This window comes from Gadus morhua, chromosome 16 (assembly GCF_902167405.1).
Source record: "Gadus morhua chromosome 16, gadMor3.0, whole genome shotgun sequence".
Taxonomy (NCBI): Eukaryota; Metazoa; Chordata; class Actinopteri; order Gadiformes; family Gadidae; genus Gadus; species Gadus morhua.
This window is the reverse complement of record NC_044063.1, coordinates 33261178-33281027: the sequence shown is the minus strand read 5'-3', so window position 1 is coordinate 33281027 and position 19850 is coordinate 33261178. Positions and strand designations below refer to the sequence as shown.

The window sequence follows — 19850 nt, the reverse complement described above, 5'->3', positions numbered from 1 at the left end:
AAATCTGAGGCCATGACTCTTAGCAGGAAACCGATGGATTGCTTACTCCGGGTAGGAAACGAGTCCTTAGCCCAAGTGAAGGAGTTTAAGTACCTCGGGGTCTTGTTCGCGAGTGAGGGTACTATGGAGCGTGAGATTGGCCGGAGAATCGGAGCAGCGGGGGCGGTATTGCGTTCGCTTTACCGCACCGTTGTAACGAAAAGAGAGCTGAGCCGCAAGGCAAAGCTCTCGATCTACCGGTCGATCTTCGTTCCTATCCTCACCTATGGTCATGAGGGTTGGGTGATGACCGAAAGGACGAGATCGCGGGTACAAGCGGCCGAGATGAGTTTTCTCAGAAGGGTGGCTGGCGTCTCCCTTAGGGATAGGGTGAGAAGCTCAGCCATCCGTGAGGAACTCGGATTAGAGCCGCTGCTCCTTTACTTAGAAAGGAGTCAGCTGAGGTGGTTCGGGCATCTGGTAAGGATGCCCACTGGGCGCCTTCCTTGGGAGGTGTTTCAGGCACGTCCAGTGGGGAGGAGGCCTCGGGGAAGACCCAGGACTAGGTGGAGAGATTATATCTCAACACTGGCCTGGGAACGCCTCGGGATCCCCCCGTCAGAGTTGGTCAATGTGGCCCGGGAAAGGGAAGTCTGGGAACCCCTGCTTGAGCTGCTCCCCCCGCGACCCGACCCCGGATAAGCGGACGAAAATGAGAGGAACACAACCTCAATGGCCAAGCACATTAGCATTGTGCATCAAATAAAGACCAAATGCAGTACCTTCGACTGTCTCCGAGTTGAAAAGACTGTCTCCTCCTTCTCCTGTCGCACCACAGACGGGCCCGTCTTAAACATCCACTCAAACTACGAGCGGTAATCGCACACACAGACATTGTCGCTAGCCCCGTCAGTCAAAAATAGAAATCCAATTGTGAAATCGGTGTTGTAATCAGCAGCATGCAAGCTATTTATCTCAAAAAGTAAATAAAGTTTCAGATGTGCTGCATGATGATGTGTTGTGGTTGGCTCAGTAAAACAACTGTTATCATGATGCGTTCAAATGTAACATAAAGAAACGGTAAATTTAGTTTTTGGTGACAATTGGTGACAGTGAGTAATACTGTATTACTCATGTTTCTGTAGTACTAATACAGTTGTATAGTGCTCTAATCATTTTAGTTTACATAACTAAAACTAATGATGTCAATATTTATTAAGAATTACGTATTTAATTTAAAATGCAATTATTTATTTCCTAAATATTTTCCTCATCACTAAAAATTAGAGCTGTCAGTTAAACGCGTTCTTAACGGCGTTAACGCAAACCAATTTTAACGGCGTTAAAAAATGTATCGCACGATTAACGCAATTATTTTATTTAAAAAAAATATATTTATATATATTTTTTCCTTTGGCCCAAAACAAAGAAGCAGTAGCCTGACTGCTATGTTCAAATGACATTTGTTCAAAGCAGTCGTTTAATTGCACTATAGGCTCTTTTTTTGTATCGTCCTGTTTTGATCAGTATATGCCAATGTTGTTATCAATAAAAAATCATTTGCACAAGGCAAGCCGATGCACTTCACCATGTTGATAAGAGAATTAAAATGAGAAGAATTATGGGACAAATAAATCAAGGGATATTTAGCATAGAAAAATAATTTGCGATTAATCGCGAGTTAACTATGACATTAATGCGATTAATCACGATTCAATATTTTAATCGCTTGACAGCTCTACTAAAAATGCTTTGTATTTCCGCCAATTAATAGAAAAGTATCGATAGTGGTATCGATAAAGACTCGGATCGTTAAGGAGTATCGAAAATGGTATCGATATCAATAAATATTAATGATCCCCATCCCTAGTCATGGTAGGATCAGATCGTGGTCTAAACCGAAAAGAGAAAGAGCTCGGTCGGTCCTTTGCCTCTGATTGGTTCTGGTCCTGTTCACTGCTTGTGTTATATTTTTTAAATTGTGAACGACTTTAGCGCCAGGGTAACTGAAACGGATAAAGAAAATAAACGCGACAAAATAACGTGGAAAATTAAGCAAGGTAAAAATATAGTATGTTTTTTCATTCAAAAAAACAAAGCCTACTGTTCCAATCTGCCCTACTACTCAGAGTAGTTATTTAGAGAGTCTGAATGACCCGCACAAGCCCTTTTTATTTGGAAATGTTTTATTTTGCAAAATTTCTTAGTTTAAAATTTCCAGAAATTTTCAGCTCAGCGAAAAACTTGAAACACTTTATTTTTATTTTTATATATAATTGTGCTTCAAATAAAGACAAGCGTTTCTCTACACCTAATGCTGCGTTCCAGGGACACTTTTTAGCCCGTAAGTTACGAGCTGGAACTGGGAGTGAATCAGTCTGGTACGAGTTCACGGGTAGTGAGTTGCGGTTTTGTCAATGGGTGAATTGCCTTCAATCAGAACACATGTTCTTTAGCGCCATCTAGTAGTCATATATGTATTTCTTTCAACAATTTGATAGTTGGGTTTGATTGTTGGGTAACGGTAAGGCTTAGGCTGTTTGGGTCTTGGCCTTACAGAGGCAAGCTGTCATGTTGTCATGATCGTTCAAACACTTTATTTGAGGTTTAATCTTGTCTTTGATATATTCTGCCAAAATGGATGTGATGTAGGTATTCAATTTCATTTGAAGTGGTATTAAAAAGGTCTTAAAAAGTCTTAAATTTAGCTTTGACAATCCTGGGGACTCATCAGCCCTTCAGAATAAGTCACCCACACGTCTCATCAGCCCTTCACAAAAAGTCACCCACACGTCTCGGCAGCCCTTCACAATAAAAGTTATTTCTCCGCAGCGTGGCCATCAGCTGGCAGCGCCGCATCCACTCTGAGGACGAGGAGGACCAAGAAGATGGTGCTGATGAAGATGTTCTGGACAGAGAGGTCCACTCCATCTCCTCCAGCTTCCTCCAGATCAACTCTCCCACCTCCCCTAGCCCTGGCTCCACCCCCACCCCCACCCTCAGCCCTGTCCCGTAACCCACAGCCACGCAGCTAGTTAACGACCCCAACTATGAACCCTACCAAGACAACACCCACATCACTTAGCCTCTAACCATTACCCCTACCAAAACACCATCCACATTGCTTAGCCTTTAACTCTTACCCCTACCAAAACACCACTCATATCACTTAGCCTCTAACCCTTACCCCTACCAAAACACCACCCACATCACTTAGCCTCTAACCCCGACACCTACCAAAACACCACCTACATCCTTAGCCCCGCCTACACCCATCTCTTGCTCCATTGTCGTCAGTAGGGCATCAGAGCTGAGACCCGGTCCTGGTCCAGGACGGTCTTGGTCCAGGACTCTTTAAATCAGAACCAGTCTGGACATAAAGCATTCATGCTGCCTCCATGTTTGGACCAACAAGTGACACTCAGCCTGTTGGCTCATCTGTGGATATTCTTAATATGGAGTTCTAATAAAATGCTTTAGTGTGAACCTTGGTTTTGTTAATGTGGTTTATATTAAATCTGGGTTATGTTAATCTGGGTTTCATTTAATGTAGATTATTGATAATTTGTGTTTACTGTTCAGTGTTTCCCCCAGAAAATGTCTTAGTCAAGGTGGTCAAGGAGCGGGGGGGGGGGGTCTCCGTTTCAATTACATTGAAAAAGCCTTATGGCACGACCATTGTTGTAACAGTATTACTGATGCATTATTGATCTTTATTTTTTACACCTGATGGAAGTATGTTTTCTTTCCCTACGAGAGTTTTCTACTTTGTTAATGCATAATAATTCAAAAATGTTTATTATATAAAAAAATAATAATATTTTTTTAATATACATTGGTAGTCAAGGCGGGGCCCTATTGTTAAGGCGGCCGCCTTAACTACACAGTACTGGGGGAAACACTGCTGTTAATCTGGGTTACAAATGAATATGGAATTATGTTAGTTTATTTTATTTGTATTGTAGTTAATGCGTGTTTATAGTTGACCTGGGCCCCGTTTCCCGAAAGCATCTTTAGCCTAAGTGGATCGCAGAGTGGGTCGTACTAGCATCGTACAGTTTTCACACCGTTTCCCGAAAGCATCTTTGGTAACGAACGTCTTAAAAACGCTCACGAGTCACGAGTAGCTAACGAGTGCTCCAGGGTACTCGTAGGACGCCAAGAGCCTCGTTAGCCTACTATAGCCTCAGTGGCGTAGCCAGCGGACATTCCTAGTATTGAATGCGTTTTATTATAACACATTGGTAATGGTGTATCACGTGCGTCTGAGCCTTATGTGGGCCATTATGTTCTTAGTTTGAGACAGACAGTCCAGGAAATGTTTGAGCAGGCAGGGCACTTAAAATGTGTGAGAGAAAGTGGGGGGGATTTGTGCAGACTGACATAGGCTACTCATAAAACGTAGCATAAAATAATGTAAAAAAAAATTAAATAAAAAATAAAAATATTAATTATAAAAATATTTAAAAAAATGCAAAGGAGCAGGCAAAAGGCTGGGATATGGTGGGGATTGGTCACGTTGACGGGAATGTTTAGTGACATGTGGGAGGGTGGAGGGGGTTAAAAAAAAGTCTCAATCACTCTTCGACGTGCATGAAAACCAGCCGCGTAGTTATGAGGGAGGCCGTCCTCACACCGATCTTCCTCGTCGTCATCGTCCTCAGCGTCCTCCGGTTCAAGCAATGCCACCCCAGCCTTAGCTGCAATGTTGTGCAACATAGCCGTCACACATATCACAGCGCATGACTTGGCCGGCGAAAACTGGAGCCCTCCGCTGGACTTGTGAAGGCATCTAAAGCGCAACTTCCACCTCCCGATCGTGCGCTCAGGATTAGGACTGATGTATATGTCGGCCTAGGCTTAATCAATTGTGTTTTAATATCTTTAGCATTCATATTATTGCAATCTATTCTTTTCGTAGGCTACTCTGCGCTTGATGGGGAGATATTTTAACCCTTTTTAACCCCATTTTCCTGCGACATTCCTGCTTCTCCCCCTGCGTCATAGCCCGTTTCAGCACCATGTCAGTGGACAGGTACAATCCTAAGATCGTCTTGAGTGCAGCGAATGCGCGTTCACGTTAAGAGGAGTTTCGGGAAACGCTCGAAAGAAATTATCGATGGTTCGAAAGATCCCTCTTTCAAACCATTTTACGAGCGAAGATCCATCGATATCGGGAAACGGGGCCCTGGGGTTATAGTTAATCTGGAGTTATAGATAATCTGCGATAAAAGGGCTTGTTAAACAGTAATGATGGGGTCTAGCTAGAGACCAGCCCACACCCCACCTAATGAAGCTCTAGGGAGGAGAACCAGGCCTCAAAAGAAACACATCGGGTGGGGTGGGTGTGTGTAACTTTCTCTCATAACAGACAATATGAGACTCCTTGAAGCGGTGTTATCCCTGTGGTTATCATGGGAGTGTATAAGAAGAGGACATTGGACTCCATGAAGATCTACATGACCAGCAAGGTATCAGCTCTTAGAAGGCCGTGAACATCAGGCCACAGTTGAACACCCAACTACCTCAAGCTACAGAAGAGCTGCGGTCAGTCAACGATTTGAAATATCACCTCCCCTGTTTTTCTTCAAAAATGCAAAGATCAAACATGTAAGAAGCTCTCCTGTCCAAGACATGGAGGCTCAGGTCTTCATGGGACCTCAGGAATGCTGGTGCTACTGCCGGGAAAAACAAGCAGCCTCGGTATGATTCTATGTTCACATGGAAGGGAGCAGTGAAGTCTAGGGACCCAGGGTTTAGGGTCCTGGGCAAACTTCTGGATTCGAAGTGTATTTTATATTAACATTATCAATATCATAAATAACAAGACTTGGTCAATGTTGTAGGATATTGCCGTGTCAAATGTGATCAATGTTTTTATCTTGACAAAATGCTCAGGTTTGATATTAAAGTTGAAGGATGAACCACATATTGGTCTGCATTTTTTCATAGGTAAACATTAAACACACAAAGATCCTGGCCATATTTAAGAAGTTCATGTATTTATGGCTGACCCATAGTATAAGTTACCTTAGTGTTTAGCAAGGGGTTCTCAATGTTTTGTGTCCATGGCACTCATTAAAAGGGATCATCAATCAGAGTGTGCAGAGTTTTCTCAGTGTTTGCTGTCAGGCTGCAACACACTTCAAACTGGAATTTAAACCACAGCTTAAGAACCGCAGTTGAGCCACGCTAGTGTCTGTTTCAGAAGACAGCCACTAGCGCCCACAGCCCACCGCCGCTGCATCAGCTTTAGGATGTGTTCCCCAGATCATTTCATCAAGGTTAAATCAAATAATACTTTATTCGTATTAGTTTAGCTGCAACAAGCCACACAGTTTTATTCTGATATTATTATTCTGCCCTATTTCTCATGTGATTCTATCCTCCAGAGTTGTAGGTGCAAACCCCAATGCCTATAAATAGGACGTCAGTGAAAAATTACTTTTGAAGTGAAATGTTGGAAGGTTTTTTAATCCTCAATCCAAACATGAACACGTGGGTATGGGAGCATATGTGTATGAAAACTCAAATGGCATTGCAATTTGCAATTCAATAAGTCATTACATTATGCAATTGACAATTCATTATGCAATTAATAATGTAATTTGTAAATACGTTATTCAAAGTGTATATTAATATGCATAGTGACAATGAAATCCTTAAATTTGCAAAAGTTATAACAATAAAAATAGAAGAACATTTTGTCAATTTTTTTGAGTTCCTTTATTCAAATTGAAAAGCTATAGCGTCCCCGTGATTGCAATGCACTTCGCCGCGCTCCGTGTGTTGCGAAATTCAAATGACATTTCAATCCGAGAAAAAAATATCAGCCAATCGCGTCTGGGCGGGAACTATGTCACTTCCTCGTCAGACCAGCTGGTCATCCACGACCTAGCACTTGGCACTTTATTTTCTATGCCTAGCATTGTGCAAGGTTTGACTGGGTGGACGTATATGGTAGGCCTAATAACGTGAAAATGGCGGAAAAGACGGTCGTGGAGCTGCTGCGGGAGGCCGCTGCAGCTCTAAAGGAGCAGCAGTATGCAGGGTCCGAAACAGCGACCACATGTCTGCACCGGAGAAGATATTTTACAACACTGTCGTAACAACTCGTTGACGACCCTTCCCCATGCACTTCTACGCTAGCCATGTGCATTTGTTTTCAAAGAAGCCGGCGAATGCGTGGAGCCATGTCCGAAGTAGATGTTCATAAAGTGTAGGCAAGGTTATACATTTTTCAAATGGTGTATTTGTATTGCAATAAACATAAATCCATCCTTTTTTATAGTTGACGGGGAGAATTTATATCCTAGATTATAATTGTTTTATCTTAGGTTGAACAGAACAATCAGTGTAAGAGTGTTGGCCAACATAATAATCAAAATAAACAAGAACCTGGATTCGGGGATTCAGTCTGTATCTGGGGGACAGACGAACAGCAAAACACCCATGGAAACAAAGGTGTTTATATGGTTGCAACCAAGCAAGCTAGAAACATACAGGGCTCACAACAAAACGGTCGAGAAAACAATTTTTACAGGGCTCACAACAAAATTGTTGAGCAAACACATTTGTACAGAGACTATCAGAATCAAGAATACCACGAAGACAAAGTTCACCCAAGGGTACTTTCAAGCAACACAGCCAAGTCGGCGTCTGATTTGCAGTCTTCTTTTTCTTTCGGTTCACGCTATTCCTGAAAAGCTTGCCCAACGTTTACTCGTGTCTGGCCTCTCTGTCGGTCAGTCTCCCTTTTCTCTTCTTCTGTTCCTCCAACATTGGGTTTCTCTGTCTCTTTTTAGTCGGCTGATCTATGATGAATGTAACAATCCCTTAGTTACTTGTGTTTATATCGAGCCGGTTCCGTGTTTTGGGGTCTGTGCCGTAAAGCAATTTGTTACTTCGCGAGACCCGAGACTCCCGCGAGAGTGGGCGGCGGGTCGCCTGCAGAAACATATTCCTTTTCTCCGCCAAGATGCGCAAGGGGGAGTCGAAACAACGAACAATCGAACAAAAATGTATAATAGAACCATCGCAATGACTCTTAGCCTGTTATATTAAGGTAAATCAAGCCAAAAAAGTTGCATAGTTCCCATTTCACTCGTGTCTGATCTCTTTTCTGGTCCATTCTTCTTTTGTTCCACCGACAGTCGCCTCTTGGGTCCCTTATCAGTCGATTGATCCATGATGAATGCAACAATTGCCTCGCAACTGGCTGTTTATATCTAGCCGGTGCCATGTTTGGGTGTGTGTCTGTGCCGTAAAGCATTTTTGAAAGTACAATCTGACTACATTTTCGAGGCGCGATTGGATACTTCCGCTGCGTCACATCCGGATTGTGTCGGTCCGAACAGAGCAAGTTGCATGTGCGCTTTTTCCTTGGAGAGGTGACATGGGGCAATGACACACCCACCAAACGACCCAGAAATGTTTGCAGAACCATCAGATAACTCTCAACCAGCATAATTAATGTAATTTTGGCTAAAAAAGTTGCATAGTCTTTAAAGGACAATGAGGCCGACACTTAAAAGGCTGCGCCTATACTCATAGAATCTAGAGTTACAATACGTAACTATCGTTCTATGTCGTATAGGCTTCACCTTTTAAGGCTATCGCTATTGGGTTAAAGGGCGAAGCACGATATAGTCTATGCCTCATTGGTCCCGATCAGTACCAGAAACACAGCTACATACGCGCTAGTATCATGCGTCAGACGTAGCATAACATACGTCATGCGTCTAACGGCACGTCATCAACGAGCAGCTCTAATGTGTCTGATAAGACACAAGAGCTCTCAGCATGAAGATTTGACTCCACCTCACATTGTTTAATATGTGAGGGGAATAGTCACACAATCACACTCACTCTGACAAAGCACCTAGAACTGAGTGTGTCATAAGCTGCGTTTCCATCTAAAAGGTGATGCGAATCTTTAGAAAGGTCACAAAAAAGTAATTTGAATTAGGTGCGTTTCCATCAAGTGGTTGGAGCGGAATAGGGTGATGACGTTGTATAATAATAATGTGACAGCCGTTATTTCGTCAGGGGGAGGCCCTGGGAATGTTCTCTGTAATGCACAAATAACAGGCAAGCGCGCGTACGGGGCACAAGAGATGGGCTGTTGCCTCCTCCTCAGATTGATGAGGAGGGAGAGAGAAACCATTGAGTGTTATTACTCTCGATCTGAACGAGCTAGTAATACTCTTAGGTGTAAAAGCCGGGTTCGGGCATAATATGGCCGAACTGCCGTCCCCTTGTATTCTAAGAGAAGAAGGGGCTAAATAGAGTGCAGACATGTCGCTCACTCTCTTAGCAGGGCCAGCAGCAAAGCTGTCTTTGCTGACACAAACTTGGGGGGCACCCGGTCATGAGGCTCAAATGGGGTTTTAACAAGTGCGGGCAGCACCAGCGTTAAATCCCATTGTGGAGTGAGAGAGCGCGTCACGGGTCTCTCTCTCCTCACAGCTTTTAGGAAGCGCTTCATTAAGGGATGACTAAAAACAGTTTTATCCCCGGAGCCTTCGTGACATGATGAAACAGCAGCCGCATACGTCTTAACCGTGCTAAAGGCCAGCCCTCTTTCCATCAGTGTCTGGAGGAAAGGGAGCACACGCGGCAAAGGGCAGGAGATGGGATCACAACCCCTCTCCGTGCACCATTTCTGGAAAGCCTCCCATTTAGCCGAGTAACACGCTCTGGTGGAGTCAGCTCTGGCACCCTGGATGGTCCGTACGACCTCCTGGGAGAGGCCGAGACCCTCTAGGCGCTCGCGTTCAGCGGCCAGGCCCACAAGTGCTGGCCGATCTCTGGGTAATCTATGATTGCTCCCCCTGCCTGTGAGAGAGCGTCCCGCCGCCAAGGGAGTTCCTTCGGCGGCCCCGAGAACAGACGCTGGAGGCTGGGAAACCACTGTGCACTCGTGCGTTGCGGTACTATGAGAATCATATACAGCCGCTCCTCGTGGACTCGGTCCAAGACTTGGGGAATCACGGGGACGGGTGGGAAAGCGTACAGGAGTGTGTTCGGCCACGGTCTGTGAGCGAACGCATCCACCCCAAGTGGGTGATTGTCCTTCGTGCTGAGAGAGAACCACAGCTCGCACTGTGTTCTCCCGCGTGGCGAATGGGTCGACCTCCGCCTTCCCAAATTCGCTCCATATCTGATTGATCAGATCGCGGTGCAGAGTCCAGTCTCCTGGTCGGGGACCCCCCCTCGACATCATGTCGGCCCCTCTGTTCAGGACACCGGAGATGTAAGCTGCTCTGATGGTGAGCAAGTGCGTGTGCGCCCAGCAAAACAGCTGTCTCTCTATGCCCAGCAGCTGTGCCGAGCGCACGCCCCCTTGTTGATTTATGTATGCTGCTGTCGCCTTGTTGTCCGTGCGAATCATTACGTGTTGATTCGTCAACATTGGGGCAAAGTGTTGGACCACTTTCAACACAGTGAGGAGCTCCAATGCGTTTATAGGAATGGTCACGGGGGGCGGCCAAACGCCGCCCACTACGCAAAACTCGCATGTTCCTCCCCAGCTCGACAGAGAAGCATCTGTGAACACTGAGATGTGTGACGTTGCTCTGCCCAACGGCACCCCTCTCGCGAGAGTTCGGGGATCGCCCCAGTGGGTCAAATCGGGGCCCACTGATAGGTAAATGGTCACTTTGTGCCGCCGTTGGCGCACCGGGTCGATGCAGGCGAGAAAACCATCTCTGCAGCCGCCTCATTTGAAGGTGCCCCAGCGGCACCACCGTGTGAGCGGCTGACATCATGCCCAGCAGCCTCATGACAGAGAGGGCTGTCACGACGCTGCCCGGGGAACAGCGGCGGAGGAGAGACCACAGCGTCTCCATCCTCTGCTGTGAGAGCCGTGCTCTCATTACAGCTGAATCCAGCTCTACCCCCAAATACATCACACTCTGTGAGGAGAGGGGGGAGCTCTTCTTCCAATTTATGGCGAAGCCTAAATTCGATAGGTGGATTACCAGCTTTTTTTTTTTAATAGCTGCTTCCTCCTTGGAGCAATAATTAGAATCAGATTGTCCAAGTAGAACAGTACTCTCATTCCTGTTGTGTGCAGCGGCCGGAGAGCCGTCTCCACGTACTTGGAAAACGTTCGCGGGGCTAGAGAATAGCCGAACGGGAGACGGTTGTTTTGGTAGTGTGACCCTTGTAATGAGAAACTTAGGAATTTTCTGTGTTAGGGGATCACTGTGACGTGGAAGTATGCGTCCTTCAAATCTATTGAGGTGAACCAGTCGCCTGGTTTTACACACTGTAACACTCGTCTGATTGTTAGCATGTGAAACGGCCTCTCCACGATGCATTTGTTGAATAGGGCTAGATCGAGAATCGGTCTGAGCCCTCCTGTTTTCTTTGGTACCAGGAAATAACGGGAATAGAATCCCTGTATTTCCTCTCCCTTTGGGACTGTGGAAATCACTTTTTCTGGAGCTCCGCCAAAAGTGACAGCTGTTGATCCTTGGATGACAGCGTTGTTTCCACAATCCCGTTGAATCGTGGTGGAACGGAGGTGAACTGCAGGGTGTGACCCTTGCTGATCAGCCTGTCCATCCATTTGGCCAGGGGGCACGCGTTCAGCCATTCTGAGTAATGCTCTGAAAGCGGCTGTGCAGCCTCTTGTTTTGATGCGGCTGTCATGAAAGCGAGCCACGTTTGAGCCGCTGCGAGGGGAGTAGTCCTCCTCGCAGCCCATGGGAGCTCTGCCCGAAAGGGCTGGGTGTGTGTGTCATTAGCAGAAGCATACCCTGCCTGCTCAGCTTGTGACCTGCTCAGAGTATAGCTTCCTCTCTCCTGAGCGTGCGGGCGCGAGGAGGAATAACACTGTGACTGGGCAGCAGACTGCTGACACTGTGAACGAGCTGCATGTCATTTGTAGACAGTGAGCTCGTTTTAGCGACCGTCTCGCCACATGTCCTGCCAGGCACGATGTGGTGAGGGGAAAGTAATGAGGGCTGGCTCGATCAATAATACGAGGTTTATTGACGGCCTGCCTACATGTGGTGGGAGATGCGGGTGAGATCGTTATGGCCGGGCCGATAGGCTCCGGCGTTAACTGGGGCATGGGGAGAAAACGGTCGTCTTTAATAAAGAGGCTGTTTCTCGCCGTCACACGCTTCTCCCTCGCCCCATAATTGTCTTCTCCCATTGCCCCATAAAAGGCCTTTGCTGGCCGCTCGCCGCGGCCTGCGATGGAGGCGGGCGGGGCTGGTAAGCCGTTGTCATGGCAGGTCATGGCAGCGCCATGACCATGGCTGACGGCCTATGGCGGCGACGGGAACCCGGGGCGGAGCGCTGCTGCCGGGGTGGAGGCGGAGGGCGGGAGACGTGTCTCCGGAACTTCTCTGCATCCTCGGACGCAGCCTGCATCTCGTCCACCATAGACGACAGGCGGGGCCCGAACAGCCCGTCCGGGCAGATGGGACACTCCAACAACTGCCGCCTCATCGGCTCAGGGATGCCTGGGGTCTGCTGCAACCACAGGTTCCTCTGGATGAGGTGCTGCCATGCCGCCGTCCGGGCCGCTGTTACCGCACCGGTGGAGCAGAGGCAGAGGATGACACCGGCAGTTTTTGCCACGTCGACTGCCCGTTCGGCCAGACGATGAGGGTCGACCGCCATGGTGGAGATGTCATGTGCCAGCAGGGCGATGTTATTCATAACAGCCTCTTGCTGCATCATACACTGATGCGCTCTGTCTGTAAGCTTGGCCGTCAGCTGGTCTTTGGGAGTGGGGCGGCGGCCGCCGAGCCCCAGCTTCACTCCAAAGACAGCGCACAGAGCGGGATCCAGCGGCGGTACCGCCCTGTAACCCCGGTCTGTCAGACCCTCCGTCTTTGTGACCTGGATGAACGTTTTCGACTGGGCTCCGAGCTTCCCGAGCTCCGCCGCAGCCCCACTGAAGTATGGTCAGATGGCGGGAAACATCGGCCAGATCGGGTCGAGACGGGCGGGGCGTGTCACGGCCTCGATCCCCCAGATTCCATGCAGCTGGTCTGGGCGTTGGGGGGCCTGAGGCATGGGCACCGCAAGGCCGAGGTTTGCGGCTGCCTTGGCGATAATAACCGGAAGCACTGCCACCAAAGCTCCAACCACTGGAAGTGAGGTGGTGGCAGAGGGCTCCGACCCCTCCATCCGGAGAGGGGAAGCCGGGGGAGACGCCCCCTCCTCGCCGCGGTCGGAGTCGTCCGAATCCGAGTTCGCGAGGAGGGAGAGGGCATCGTCGAGCGGGACGGTGAAGTCACCAGGACCTTCAGCGATGGCGGCGGCAGTGTCGGCCCTGCGCCGTCGGCATTCCATCGACAGCGTCTTACAATGTTGTTACAATGCTGACACAGGCAGAGCGGCGAGAGCGCCAAGAGGGCATGTTCATGCCCCAGGCAGCCCTCGCACACTTCATGGCCGTCATGAGGCAAGATGTAACCCGTGTTACGGGGAGTATATTCTGGGAGTATATTCTATGGTAAACCATGATTATTATGAGGTCTGTATATCTAATAGTGGAAAAACACATGATGCCTGGGAGTCTGGGTTCAGAACAGATGGTGGGGCCCCTAAAAGGAGCAGGAAGCTACGGGGTTAAGGCATGCTGACCTTAGCCTAGTGTCTTGGGCTATCTTTGTTGACCATTTGCTGACCATTTGCTGACCATTCAGGTTAAGATGAATTTATGACTGAATGGAGGCAGACACCTCAAGGAGAAGCCGCTCAGTTTGTGTGTATAAAGAGAAGCTGGAATCAATGTTCACTGTAACTCTATAGACCTACTCAGGCTGTTGTCGTTGTTGTATTTCTGCACGATAAAGTCTTTTGTCAATTCTTGCTCCGGACCCCTCGTTTTATTTTACTCTCTCTCTCTTGAATTAGTCTAAGTGTTTATATAATCGATTAATCTTCAACATATTGGCGTCACGACCAGGAGGAAATAGGGACTCGCCAGCTGCCGGGCCAGAGGACGGGACGCGAACGGATCATACGACCAGAGCTCAAGGGTAAGTTGTCTTGCCATATATAGGATAGAGTCGTTTGATCTGTTCTTGCCCCGTCTGAAACGCTCAGCAGCAGGTAAAGTGTCTCTTTGATCAAACAAACCAAAATTATAGATAAATGAGCGAGTGAGAGAGACGGGAGCTCCGGAAGAGATTGACGTGCGCGCGCCCATATGCCATAACGTGTTCTGTGATTCTAAATGACCAAGGCGCTTTGTGGCTCCCTATCTTGATACGAGTTGTTGTTATTGGTGTTTTGGTGTTTTGTTTAAATAGGCCTTCTGTAAAGTCCTGTGGCTGTCTTCTGGAGGAAGGAAGGACAGTGCAGGTCCGCAGGTCGGTTGAAGTAGGCCTACCTGTTGGATGACTGAGAGTATCCCAGAGAGCTGGGTTGGAATACATTGCCGTTGATGAATTCATTTTTATTTGAGAAAAGTTTCCTTGAAGTACCGACCAGTGAATTGGCTCTTGGTTTGGGCCGATCGAACAGCTTTCTGATCTCGGATCGATTGAGTGAGTTTCTTTTATTTTGGGCCGATTGAACAGTCTTCTGATCTGGGATCGATTTAGTGAACTCTCTCTTTTATTTTGGGCCGATTGAACAGTTTCCTGATCTTGGATCAACTGAGTGAATTTTCTCTTATTTTGGGCCGATTGAACAACTTTCTGATCATCGGGTCGATTGAGTACATTTTAATTCTAAACTTGGCATTTTGAGAAAACAAGGTTCTCGCACATTTTGAACAGATACGTTTCTTGGTTGGGGTACCGTATGAGTTGGTATTTTGAGAAGCTTCTTGTCTGTTTTTGATCTGGTCGAGTGTTTATGTGATTAACCATTGTTTTGGGGAATGGGCTTGTTGTTTGACGTTCTGTTTGAATGAGTTTGACCCATTAATCTTCCAATCACGCTGCAGTATTGGATCTAAAGAAAGGACCAGTTTGTAATTCTGGTCTTGGCACTGTGAAGCAATGGTTCTTGTTTGAAATTCTGGTTGATTCATTATCCATCCGACTGTTCATGTTTTAATCAAAAGGCCAGTTTCTACGCTCGGTGAACCTTTTTTCTTTGTAATTAATTACAAACAATTCAGACATTTTTGTGAACCTACGGACTTCAGTGAGGGTTTCATTCCATCTATACACGGGTGTACGCCTGCAGCAGGGGGCGCCAAAGTACCTATTCCCCACACAATGTTATGTCGTACTTCATTGATAACCGCTACGCAGCGCATTTTTTTTTTATACTGCTCGTGGCGCCACCCATGTCATTTGCCGCCCCCCACAAATATGCCGCCCCGGGCGACTGCCCGGTTCGCCCGTGCCTAAAACCGCCACTGCACACACACTCCAGCTGGCGGAGCGCACGTCAGAGCTTCCGGAGCGCGCGTCAGAGCTTCCGGAGCGCGCTCCCCCTTGCTCCCCCTCAAATTAAGCACTGGGCGCACCCATACACATGGATTGTTATGAGGGGATCAGGAAAGCAAGGGAAGAGTGTAGCAATGCTGACACTAGTTCTAGTGAGAGTGAAGATGAGGACGAAGATGAGACAAGTGGTGATGAGCACAGTAATAAAGATGTGAAAGGCGATAATGAGCGAATTTGCGAAGGGTCTTCTCCTGGAAAGAAAAGGAGAGGAAAAAACACAAAGAAAAGGACGAAGTCTCAGAGGAGGCAGACAAAAAAGAATACTAAACTCAAGGGGGAGGGGTATAGTGGGAGCCCAGCGACAGAGGAGCCTGGCTGCAGTACATCAGTACTAAGCCCCACACCACTCGAGTTAGATGAGAAACTAAGGAAATCACAAAGGGGGAAAAGGGCACCCGAAACTTCCCCGGGAAATGATCCTATTCTAGTCAAAGGACAACAGGTCCATTTTCAACCGTGGGGTTCACAGGACTTAGAGGGAGTCATTTCTAAACTCCCTAACATAATTAACGGGGCGTCAAAATGGGTTAGAACATTTGAGGAACTCACAGTGGGAAAGTTAATGGCAGTGGGGGACCTGAAAGCTCTGTTGGCAAGAGTATTGGGGTTATCCAAGATGGAGTTTGTACTGAGGAATGGAGAGTTGAATATACTGGATGGAAAGTATGATGAGACTACACTTGATCATTACAGAGGGGCGATGTGGGCCACACTCAGGAGGGAGTTCCCGGTCCGCATGGATCCTAAAAACATGAGAGGTCTCCCTATTGGTGACACAGAGAACCCTGCATCCTACCTGCAGGCCCAAGTAGACAGATGGCGCATGGAGACGGATGAGGATCCTGAGATCCATCCAGGGTTCTCTGTTTTGTTTAGAAACTCTGTGAAAGAGACACTTCCCAGCCAAATCAAAGCCAAGCTAGAGGATGTGGTTGGACTGTTTACATCAGGATCTCATAAAGATTTTAATGACCATTTAGTTCATGCAGTGGATGAATATCGTCAGAATAAACAAAGAATACATGAACAAAGCAAGGATGTTCAGAGGAAGCTATATCAGCTTCAGCTGGAAGATCTCACAAGGGAAGAGATAAGAAGAGACAGGCAGGTGTTTTAGAACCAGCTGCTGTAATATCGCAAGCCGTCCAGCAGGGCGCACTTCAAAACCAATATCCGCGATTGGCATTTTCTCTCCCAGTACAACAGCCTCAGAGCCGACTGTCACCTACTCCAACTGTTACACATGTACACATCCATAATTATGGGAACCCCACAAATAATAATAGACAGAATCTGTACAAAGGGCCCCAAGGACAATTTAGAAACAATCAACAACATGGATCCCAAGGACAACGCAGAGGTCCTTTAATATGCTATGGGTGCAACATGGAAGGACATATTAGGAGGAATTGTTTAGCTAACCCTTATCCACCCCAGCAAGGACAGGGTAACAGCTATCAGGGAAGGCAGGAACAAGGAGGTAGCTACCAGGCAGGTCCCTTTATGGGACAGGGATACTAGTGGTGCCCAGAGAATCCACAGGGAGAGGGTCAGCTTGTACCAATCACAAAACAAGCTGATGAGGAACCAATACTGCAGGTTCTGATAAATTATAGAGGCATGCCAATGATGGCCCACACTGGAGCCACTTACACTTGCGTAGGTCCAAATTATGCCTCTCACCTCCCCATGGCAATTCACCAAAACTTTAGAATTCTCGGGACACACGCAGTTAATACCTATGACAGCTCCAAGGATGACAATCGGAGAATTCTTATTTTAAGTTGTATATGTGAGCGAATGAGTGAGGAGTGAGTGAGTGAGCGAGTGAGCGAGTGAGCGAGTGAGTGAGTGAGAAGGAGTTAGCATTGAGTTGAGTTAGAGGGGTCAGATGAAGTGATTTGTGAAGAGTGAGACAGAGAAGAGGAAGAGTGTGTGGAATGGCAACGAGAAGTGGCGATGAGATTGGCTTTCCGCTCAGAATTTCCTTTGGGGAGAATCATATCTTTCGATGGCCTTTTAAGATTAATAATCTAGTTTTGGAGTGTGTCCAAAAACGAATAAACCAGAAAGGAAAGGAAAGGAAAGGATTACTGAAAGTGAAAATGGTTATGGAGATTTGTGAAAGCAAAGGAAGTAGGTAAAGAGAGGTAAAGAGAGTTAGAGAGGAGGAACGTAAGTAAGGAAAACCCGCCGGTGGGGGCTGGACAGAGAGACAACAGAGAGAAAGAGACTGAATTTGCATTGTACTGAATAGATTATTTGTGTGCTTGGATGTACTCTGTATTTGGTCCCTGAATGTAACCTATGTCCACTGTTTTAGAGAAAACATAGAACCACCATTGGGATTGGTGATTCTGTGGTTCTTGGAGACTCTGCATCACGTCGGAACGCCATGTGGTATATATCATTACATCTTGGTACACAGAGCACTGGTGAGACAACGGGTTGGATCAGAGGGAGAAGGTGTTTGGAGAAGGGAGAGGAATGTAAAGAAAGCAAAAAGGGCGGGCGCGGACCGACGCAGAGGTAATAAATCAGCAGAGAGGAGGCTGGGGGTCGATTTAGCTCAGGAAGTAGAGGGTGTCTTGTAACCGAAAGGTTGCTAGTTCGATCCCCATCTCCTCCTAGCTGAGTGTTGATGTGTCCCTGAGTAAGTTACATGGTGATCACAGGATTTAGGAATAATTATCTAGACTCCAAAACATGAGCAATTAGCGTTAAAAATTGTCTGCGCACCACACTCCACAGGAGTCAATGGGTTCAATGGCGCCAGGGTAAAGTGACTCATCAAAAGAGGAGCGGAACCAACCCATGGACTCTGCGTGGATAGGTGGATGTTATTTTGGTGCTTGGACCTGACGAGGTCTAGGTGCCAAGATAACAACAAAAATAAAATATTTCCTTAGAGATTATGATAAGTAATAGACAATTTATTAAAAGTGATCTTATAATTTAGAAAAAACAATCGGCAATACTTAAAAATTAGACCAAATAAGTATGATAAAACGTTATCCAAATTTCTAATTTAGGTTATCCACAATGACAAAATGTCATTTAAAATAAATAAGTAAAATAAAATAAGAAAGGGTGTGTGTGAACCTGTTCTCGCGTGTGTGTCAGGGCTGCCGAGGTAGGGGAGAATCCTCTCCTACTCCGAGTGATGGAGTACACAAGGGGATACACAAGCATACTTCAGATAAAACAACATGGTTAATTAGTAAATGGAAACAATGTATCAATTCAGTGTTGAATAAACTAGATAAGGACAACATAGAGGGTTTGGGTTTGGTATAGTAGTGAATCAAAATATGGAAAACACTAAATGCAAGCAATAGGTAGAATAAAAGGTTTAATTAGGTCGTCCAATTTAAATAGATAGTGAAAGGCAATCGCGTAGGATTATGAAGAGAATTGTGATTTTGAGTAACGGTTAAGACAGAAGTGAGTCGCCCAATATTGAAAATGCTAGTTTTAATATTGTGATTTTTGTTTTCTTTCACATCTCCCTAATTAAAGACAATAGGTGGATTGACGCCACATCTGCTGGGAAGGAGTCATACATGCTATGTTGTCAAATTGGATTCGGAAGTAGTGGGTTAACCTTCAAATGCCACTAATGCTGTTGCAACACTTTAATAATTTTAACTCTGATAAATTATCTTTTGTTTTATAGTCGCCCTGATGTGTATTCATCAAGCACACACATGGCTGCATAAAGCAGATGCGGCTGAAGACTCTGTCTCCATCCCTCCACTTTGCGATCTATACCACCATAGAGGTGGGGATTGATCGTATCCCAGGTACGGCATCCTGCAATAAGCCAGCATGGAAGGCTGGTTAGCCAACGACGGGTAAGATCCCACCTTGAAGCCCGGGACAACCTAAAACAGGGACAGTCACGATTACTTGGCAGAGTCACTGTGAGCACTGGCTCACTTGATCATGGAGTGACGGACTGCAACCATCATAGGAAAAGCCGGCTGATAAAAGGTGGAGGGGGAACAGGAGTCAGATATGTCAGCTATGGCAGCAGAGGTGGTCTTGGAAAGGGGCATGTCGCGTTTTATTTTATTTTATTTTACCTTTGTGGTATAGAAGCCCACTAACGCATGTACGTTTTTTCGGTTTAGTGCATGACTTTGGAACAGCGTGGTTTCAGGCGGCTGATGGTAAACCCACCCATATTGGGCTTTGGATTTGGACATACTGGTTTCGATTTCCCTTCCCAAAAGATTGGTTTCAGTTTGCTGATGCTTAAGGTTAGACGTTTCGACGTTGGTTGCACCAACGGCGCTCTTAGATTTGCTTATCATTTAATGCGCATGGTTTTGACCATTGCGCAAGGGGGGAGGTATTGAGGAGAATTAGGAAAATTTTTGAAAACAAGGTTTTTCTTCACCATACTTGCAAACAATGATTGACATCCAACTAAAT

At 46.5% G+C, this 19850-nt stretch overlaps 1 protein-coding gene across 6 annotated transcripts in view; it reads left to right on the top strand.

Annotated features, from left to right (window-relative positions):
- Window positions 1–3465, top strand: part of ttll4 (tubulin tyrosine ligase-like family, member 4) — a 111883-nt gene extending 108418 nt beyond the window's left edge. For all 6 annotated transcript variants that reach the window (XM_030380678.1, XM_030380677.1, XM_030380679.1 and 3 more), the window contains one exon: window positions 2812–3465. In XM_030380678.1, the coding sequence (XP_030236538.1) occupies window positions 2812–2995 (184 nt within the window). In that variant the 3' untranslated portion in view covers window positions 2996–3465. The remainder of the gene's footprint in view (window positions 1–2811) is intronic.
- The last annotated feature ends 16385 nt before the right edge of the window (window positions 3466–19850 follow it).